Source organism: Cryptomeria japonica, chromosome 2, assembly GCF_030272615.1.
Source record: "Cryptomeria japonica chromosome 2, Sugi_1.0, whole genome shotgun sequence".
Taxonomy (NCBI): Eukaryota; Viridiplantae; Streptophyta; class Pinopsida; order Cupressales; family Cupressaceae; genus Cryptomeria; species Cryptomeria japonica.
The window spans coordinates 14,976,041-14,985,549 of NC_081406.1; the positions used below are offsets into that span (position 1 = coordinate 14,976,041).

General features: G+C 34.8%; 1 protein-coding gene across 1 annotated transcript; it reads right to left on the reverse strand.

The window, feature by feature from the left end:
- Positions 1–421: 421 nt before the first annotated feature.
- Positions 422–1,318, reverse strand: LOC131042089 (blue copper protein-like). Its single transcript, XM_057975400.2, has 2 exons — positions 1,089–1,318; positions 422–967 (listed from the first exon to the last, which is right to left on the reverse strand). The coding sequence occupies exons 1-2, from the start codon at positions 1,252–1,254 to the stop codon at positions 624–626; spliced, it is 510 nt and encodes a 169-aa protein (XP_057831383.2). The 5' UTR covers positions 1,255–1,318; the 3' UTR covers positions 422–623.
- Positions 1,319–9,509: the final 8,191 nt, after the last annotated feature.

The window sequence follows — 9,509 nt, forward strand, 5'->3', positions numbered from 1 at the left end:
AATTTTACTTATGGTTATAGTTTGATGAATGTTCCAAACTTGAAATTTTGATTTTGCTAAATAAGTTGATAGAATAATAGGTAAAATTTGTATTCTTTAAATTTGAACTTACTTATTATCTTCAATAAATTTAGAGTGAACATATTTATTTTAACGTTGAGCACATTATGTCCACCTTACAATTTATTAACTTTTATAAAACTGTCTTTGACAATTTTGAAAACCATCTTAAAATTCCTGCTTTAAATTTGAAAAACATTTAATCTTTTGAATTTTCATATTAAATATAACTAAATGATCTTTTAAAATAAGAATGTTTATTCACTAATATTGACTCACTCACAAATTAATTTTAATTAAAAGCAAAATCTTATACGAATTCATGCAATCATAAAAATAAGAAAACAAAACAAAAGCCGTCTTATTCATGGATCCAAACCAATACAAGGAATGCTAAAAATCTCATTTGTAACTGAAAAATCTCTCGCACTGCTACGCCCAATTGGAATGTCGAATCGATATATAGCTAAACAAGGCTTTATTAATTGTAAGAAGATGAATAATAATGAAGAATAACAGGTTGAATCGCACTGTCCCTTCCCTGGCAAAAACCCATATTCCATTTAAGCCAAGATCACAGACATTATAAGAGAGCCAAACAGCAAGACCAACACATCCTTCATCTGTGACACGTGTCCGGCACTGGTAGGTCCTGGCGCAGTCTTAGTTGAGGGAGATGGGGCGGAGGGAGTGGTGGAAGTACCGGCTGAAACGGTGACTGCCACCTTCATACCACCACTGCAGTGGCCTGTAATTCCACAGATGAAATACCTTGTCCCACTGCTTGTCAGTGAAATTCTTGTGTTTCCATCTGTGTACTGCTTCGTTGGGTTACTTGTAGCGCACGAATCATAAGCCGACTTCTGCACCTCCAACACGTCATGCGCTCCATTTGCATAGGTGAACACTGTTTACCACAAATAACATTCAAAACACAGATTATTAAAACACTGTATCATCATCATTATTATTATATTATAATTAAGGAATATGAATGAATCCAAAGAGAAGTGTAATAACATATTTACCCAAGGTGTCGCCCACAAGGAATGTTTTTGAGGAAGCCCAGGTGGTATAGTTTGCACCAAAACCCCACTGCTGGGCGTCTCCCACTGTGTAGTCAGTGGCGTCTGCATAATGATAAGATGCACACAACACCAACAGAGCCGCCATTGCTGCAATCTGAACTGCCATCTTTGCAAAACTTAAGCAATCCCACAAAGATTCCTATAATTGAATGCCTCTTTTATCCTTCTCGTTTGTGTGGAAAGAAGAGCGGTGTGGAGTATGGAGGAGAGAAGAGTTGGATTATATAGCGTTTATCTGAACAAGGAAGAAGAAAGGTTCAAATCTAAACAGGTCAAAGATGGCGGTGGAATTTGGTGTACTTTTTGCCCTTTCCTTTTTTAAGTAGATATAATTTTAAAATATATTTTTTGCATACACATTGGACAAAGTTGCTTCTTCCATGCTTTTATCTGGAATACCACTGACGCGTTCCTCTGCCCTCGATTTTGCCGCGTTGAAGACTTGGCCAGCTTCCTTCTTTCTTCTTTTTTTTTTTTGGTTTAATTAAGATTATTTTTTTTCTAAATATAGATTTGGAATACTTCCTATTTTTTGAATGTAGGATAACTAACTTATATGTATTTAATATTATAATATATATAAAATAGTTCTAGAGATATCTTCGACATCCATTAGATTTTAAGTTGAAAAAATATTAATAAAATTCATAATTAATGAGGTCATTTCATAGTAACGGCTCTCCTGTTCATGTGCGTTTGAATTCTCAAACCGCTCTTGTCAAGACTTTTGTGTTGGGTGGTTCGCCTCCCTCCCCCCCACTTCGATGGGTGCTACTGTGGGTGTTGTCACTTCTAGTGCTGCTACATTGAATAGGGTGGGTGCCCCCGGGGTGCCCTACCTGAGTGCAATGGTGCTCCTATCTCCGTTATTGTTGATGGTGATCCTGTTGTGGGAGCTAAGATCCCTCCCAAACCTTCTTCTTTCACTAGCAGGCACAACTTTGCTCATGTGGCCAGATCTACTACTCGTCCCCCTAAGGGGAATCATTCTCTTCCTTGTGTCAAGTCCTCTCCTATGGTGGTTTGCGAACAGGATGTTGTGAATAATATTGGTTTCTACCAACGTTGTGCACTAGTGTGTAGATTTCCTGGGTTTTGGCCATCTCTCCTAGACCTTCATTGTTGGGTGAGTGATTCCTGGAAGCCTTTGATTGCTCATACCATTGAGATTTTTCCTTGTGCTAAAGGATTTTTCATTACATCCTTTGCTTCCTCTCATGATCGAGATTTGGTCTTGGGCAAGTTATGGGCTTGGGGAGATCACTCTCTCTCTCTCTATCAAGTCCTGAACAAATTTTAACCCTCTCACTGAACCACTTAATGTGTGTCCAATTTGGGTTCGCCTCCCTAATCTTCGCCTTCATTTCTGGAAATAGTCTTGTTATGAGGCCATTGGTAACTCTATTGGTTGTTTCTTGAAGGTTGATGATGTCACGTGTTCCATGGGTCACTCTACCTTTGCTCACATCTTAATCAATATTGGCATCTCTTCACCTCTTTTGGGGGATGTGATTTTTTATGGTTGGGGATAGGGCTTGGACTCAACCATTGGATTTTGAGGGCCTCCCCTTTCACTGTCGAAGATGCTTCTCAAATGGTCATTTAGCTTCGGAATGTTCTCTCACATATCACAAAGGTGTTACTACTCGGTGGAAGGATGCTACTACAAATCACTTGATTGTCAATGCTTTTGATTCTAAATCTATTGGCTTCTCTTAGGAGGATGATGTTTCCTCCTGGGATGAAGTTGTACCTCTTATTGTTGTTGAAACTTTGGGGGACCCTCTCACTACTACTAATGTGGCTTCCTTTGTTCCTGAGTCTCCCATATCCATTACTCATATTCTACAGCTCAGATCTTCTCCTTCCGAATCTGCTCCTGATGTTGTTCTATAGCAACTGCCTGATGTTGTGTGCCCATAGCTTGTTGTTATTGATGATAGACCCTTTGAGGGATCCTCCCCGTTGGATTCATCTTTTGTTGGTCCCAATGATACTATTTCTCGTATTGTGGTGTGTTGCGGGCAGAATGGGAAGTCTTCCCCCCTTCCCCAAACCCCTCTTTCTCATGGCTTGGGTGTTCCCCCACATTCCCGAGTTGGGTTTTGGGTTGTTGTAGGTTTGACAGGTTTTTATGTTCGCCTATCCGACTTTGTTTTGTTCGAGGCTTTCTCCCCTATTCTCTCTTTTTTGTCACCTATGGGCTATTGTATTAAGGTTATCACCCTCGTTTCGTTACTTTCTTTATAAAAAACAAAGGTGTTTCCCAATAGAAACTAGTTTATAAAGCTAGTAGGGCCTAAATAACCTATCAAATATCATAGATAAGAGATTTCACGTGTTTCAAAAAAATGTTAATCCGTTATAAATAAAAAATCAAATTATGTTTACATAAAGCATACATGTGAAGAGATTTTCTAAATACGACATAATCTACAAATGCTACCAATTTATGTAACCAAAAAGCGCCTCTAGAACACTTGATCTTATGGATCAAGTATCACATATTCAATCTTTTTATTATATTTCATTCAAATATGTAAAAAAAAACTTTGGTAAGTTCTAAAAATTATGAATAAAAGGTAGTATTGAATGAAAAATTACAACAATATAATAAAAATTTTGGTGGACTTAAGTAAAACGATAGATACCAAATATTTATTCCTAAATCATGCTAATTTCTATACTTTCTTTGTTTCAACTAAAATAAATTGATTCATATTTCAATATTATTAAAAAAAATAAAATAGTTGGCTTAGGAATTGAAACCTATAATAATATTCAATGCAATATCATATTAGATATACAAGCTATTATACTATATAAATAGAATTCTAAGCTTATCAATTTATATTTACTAGCATACTCTTGACCTATTTTGAAATGGAAGCTTTAAAATATGGTATGAACTTTCATCAAGGCATAAGGATAGAGGAATTCTTTTGGATGATGTTGTTGTTACTAACTTAGTAGACATGTATACAAAATGTGGAAGCATGTCACATGACAAAGTGCACAAAATGGATTCGTTTGGGCTCAAATTAGAAGTAAACCTTACAGTATTGCAATGGTGAAATGCTTGCAATTTATGACCATTAGTTTTCCATCTATGTGAATTTAAAAAAAAATTGAAATATAATTATTGCATATTAATATTTGAGAAGTTTTAGTATAAATGCATTCTTTTGAAGATAAAAGTCACCCATACCTTATTTGAAAACATTTTACTTAATTTGAAAGAATCAATAGATATGTAAATAAGATTTTAGATTGTAAAATGAATTTAAATGCAAGTTGTATACATATAAAAATGGCTATGAGCAATTAAATAAATATTTTATATTTATTTAATAATTATTCTTCTATTAAATAGTTAATTTGAAAAGATTAATTTATTTTGTGTCCTTCTATTAATTAATTTAATTGAAACATTTTATTGACTAATTCTTTATATCCTTTTCTTCTAATCAATTAATTAAATATCTAATATTTAATTATTCCTCTATCTACTATCATATAGTCTCATTCATTAAATAATTTCTTAATTATTTAATCCCTTTTCCAACTCACCTTCCATCTCCACTTCATCTTTCCTTTGCCAACTCATCCATCTTGTGGCTAAATTAATTCAACAAAATAAAATAAAATAAAATCATTTATTAGCCACTTATCTCCAACTTCCAAAATAAATGAAATAGTGTATACGTACACATATTTCCTAACCTTCTTCTATATTCTCTCCAACATCCCTATATCTTAGGAGGACTTGAGTCCACTTGTCCTCTCATTCCTACATCTTCTCCAACTATCCTATATCCTCTCAAATCTTTAACTCGGTCAAGGTGAGATGAGTGACAGTTGTCTTCTCCTTTTCCCTTTCTCTCAACCTTCAACTTCTTGCTCATAGCCATACAATTTGCAAGATTTGATCATGACCATTGATCTCTGCCACCTAAGCTCATGCACTCAAAAATTTATAAAAAGAGGTCTCCTAAGCCATTTTGAAACTAATAAACTAATAGACTAATAGTTAATCATATAGTCATTCTAGGAGTCTTTATCTTGCATCCGTGAGTTTGAGTTTGAAGCAATTAGCAATTTTAGAATTTCTTTCATAGCTTAATATCATGTTAGCTTAAATCATTTGCATATGCATATCATAGTATCAGTTAACTATCAGTCCATTCTTCATATGTCATCTTGGAAGCTACCAGTGCTTGTTTGAGAGCAAATTACCTACAACCAAGAATAGTGGAGTTAGGACACAATGAGGTGTAAATCACGAAAGGTGTAATCTTGTTTATTTCATTTACTTCATGTTACTTCATTGGTTAAAGTTAAGTTTCTTGTAGCTTTCATTTTAATAAAGTATGATGGACTAACAAGTTTCAGGACATTTCTTTATAGTTCAACTTTAACCTCAAAATTTTCAGCGCCCACTATGGGGCTCAGGCCTCGAACTTATCTTTCTAATATCTTGTCTTATTCTCGTAGAGCTAGTTTAACACTTTTATAAATCAGTTTCATGCATTTGTGAAATTTGATAGCGCTTTTTTTAGATAGGTTAGGGCTTTTGTTTCTTAGATTAACACATGTGTTAAATAAAATAGCACTTTTAAACATGAATTCATGCAATTAAGCAATATGATAGTGCTTTTGCTGCACAAGTTAATGCTTTTGTTGTCTAAGATAGCACTTTTACCTTTCAGGTTAGCACTTTTGCTTATTAGGATAGCGTTTTTGTTGTTTTAGTGCGTTTGTCCTGACAATGCCTAAAATTTAAATTTTTATAAACTGAAAACTAACAATCTTTGCAGGTCCGAATGTCCAAGACTTAAAATTTTGCAAACTATTGACATTTGAGTGTGCAGGGTTATTTTTGAAGCAAATTTCATGCATTTATTTACATCTAGTTAATTAGGAGTATTTTGGAAAGTAAAACATCATATGTTGCTCATCTAGATTAAATAGGAGGATAAATCAACAACATGCAACTTGCATTTGAGTGTTTTCCTTAAAGTAGTGGCACATAGATTATTAGAACACTTAAAATAAAACTTTGTCTTTCATGCTTGCTGAAGTAGTAGGCGAGTATGCTCTCACCCTCATACGGTGATCAGAAAACCAGACCTACTTTCTTTTATGTGTAATCTTTAGAGGGCCTGCCTTCTCGAGATGCCTTGAGGGGGCCAGTGAGAGGGGATTGACCCAAGTGGAAACAGGATAATACCAACTCCTTTTGATCCACTCTAAGTAAATCATGTTGATGACGAAAGTCATAAACAACATGTGTTGATTAGTTCATACCGACACTATGTTTCCCCATAAACCCTATGGAGCATAACCTCTATAGACTAGGAACCTTCTATATTTACAGAGTGTAGAGTGTCACATGTATGGCCACATGACTAGAAGCCTTTACAAAAAACCACTTGTACTAGTTGCCAAAATCCCTCTGTTAGGTCCTAGCGACAACTGAGAGGGGGGGGGGGGGTGAATCAGTTGTCTAATAAATTCAAACCAAAAACCATTTAACCAACTTAATGCTTAATACTGGTAAACTAGTTAAGTATGCCGACAGACAGTGTTAACAGTAAATTGCTATACCGGTAAAGATTAATGCATGAAACATAAACATAAAGTCATCCACAACACATAACACCAATATTTGTACGTGGAAACTCTGTAAGGAGAAAAACCACGGTGGGAAACCTTACCCACAATCAAATGATACTACTACAGATAGTAAGTGTACATAAATGGGGTCTGCACATGCAGAAAGGCCAACAGCCTAGAGCTCACTTCTCAATCACAAAATGGGAGTCACACTAACTACAGTTGGATGGTTAAATCCAATAAGAATGTACTGTACAAAATAACATCTTCATATGCTGGATTCAGTACAGGTGTAATGCTGATATGCTTCTACCTAGCTTCACCTTCAAATGATGTCTTCGTGTATACCTCTGCTTAATCTCGCATATACCTTCTCACAACTCTTTTTTGCATTCCACACTTGATCTTACAAATAAGATATTACATTTATACCATAACCTAAGACCAATTTTAGTAGGTCGGCTCTACAAGATATTATAAAAAAACATTTTACAAAAAATATAATATCCGATGCAATAACCGATTGAACATGTCGGCTTAATGCATTTACAATAATAATAAATCATCTCCATAGTGTGCCATGCTGATCTGGAAAAGATAAACCTGCCGGTGTAACCCTGGATAACCTTGGACCTATTTGCTGGTAAAAGCAAATATGCAAATATGAATATACCAATGATTAATTCTTCAAAACAAAGTGTCCACACGATGTCTTCGACATTACCAAGTGTCTTCCATATCATTCCAAGTGTCGGTGATCATTATATCCTGCCGATGAACCATATACCAATAACTATGCAATAGTTACTTGTTTGCCGGTGAATGTTGCTGGATCTCCAAAGTGCTAATGTTTCAGTAGGTGTTGACATCAATGACAAAACCATACCAAAATACCAACAATCTCCCCCTTTGGCATTAATGGCAACACAAGATGGAAAAACCATCAAAGTGTCAAAACAGAAATGCCAAATACCAAAAACCAACAATCTCCTTTAAACAACAATTTCTCCCCCTGGGAGCAACATGTGTTTATCCAAAGATTTATTTTCAATACCAATCTCTCCTCAAAAGATAATGTGTTTTTCCATAGATATCTCTCCCCCTTTGACATCAAATGCCAAAGTTACAAAAATCAATTTCATATACAAAATACCAATCAATTCAATATACCAACTACTCCCCCTAAGAAGTAGCTTCCTCATCAAAGACCGAAGTAAAAGATTTGTCTTTCAATTATGTCGGTTGATGACAATCATCAACTGTCTAAGTCTCTACTAGTGGTGGTATGATTCCAAGCTGATCTCTGAGATATTCAAAAGTCTCCTTAGGCAAAGGTTTTGTGAAAATATCTGCAAGTTGTTCTTTAGTATTCACATAAACCAGTTTTATCTCCTTTTCTTCAACTTTTTCCCTTAGAAAATTCAGTTTGATAGAAACATGTTTTGTTTTAGAATGTAATACCAGATTCTTAGATATATCAATTGCTGCAGTGTTATCACAATATATAGTAATAGGTTCTTTGCATTTTACCTTTATGTCTTTCAACATTTGCTTAAGCCATAGTACCTGTGTACAGTTAGTTGCTGCTACAACATATTCTGATTCTATTGTTGATAAAGATGTACAACTCTGTTTCTTACTTAACCAAGAAACTAATCTCTTTCCAAGAAAGAATGCTCCTCCAGTGGTGCTTTTTCTATCATCCACATCTCCTGCCCAATTTGCATCTGTGTATGCACATAGATCAAAATTTTCATCTCTAGGATACCATAATCCAAGATTTGTTGTGCCTTGTAAGTACCGAAAAATCCTTTTTACTGCTGATTCATGATTTTCCCTAGGATTACTTTGAAATCTAGAAACAATACATACTGCATTCATAATATCAGGCCTAGTTTGTGTCAAATACAGTAAACCTCCTATCATAGATTTGTATCTAGTTGGATTAACAGGTGTAGATTCATCCCTTTGAGATAATTTGTTATTTGTAGTTATAGGTGTGCTTACCGGTTTAGAGTTCTCCATCCCAAATTTCTTTAGTAATTATTTCAAGTACTTGGATTGACTAAAAAATACACCTTTATCAGTCTGTGAAATCTGCAATCCTAAAAAGAATTTTATTTCTCCAATCATAGACATTTCAAATTCTTGCTGCATTTTAATAGAAAATTCCTTACATAATCCATCTTCTCCTCCAAAGATTATATCATCAACGAATACTTCTATAATCAAGATGTCATCATTAGTTATTTTGTAATATAAATTGTTGTCTGCATTTCCTTTAGTAAAACCAATCTTTAAAAGATACTTATCCAACCTTGCATACCAAGCTCTTGGGGCTTGTTTTAATCCATGCAGAGCTTTTCTTAACCTGCAATCCATATCATTGTCATCTGTCAAAGAAAATCCATCAGGTTTTTCAATATATACTTCCTCTTCAAGATCTCCATTCAAAAATACACATTTAATATCCATTTGATAAACTTTGTAGTCCTTGTGAGCTGCAAAAGCCAAGAATAATCTGACTGCCTCAATTCTAGCTACCGGTGCAAAGGTTTCATTGTAATCAACTCCTTCTTTCTGAGAATATCCCTTACACACTAGTCTTTCTTTATTTCTGACAACCTTACCATCTTCATTAAGTTTGTTTCTAAATACCCATTTGGTTCCAATTACATTTTTATCTTTAGGCCGAGGAACTAATGTCCAAGTATTATTTTTCTCAATTTGTCTTAATTCTTCTTC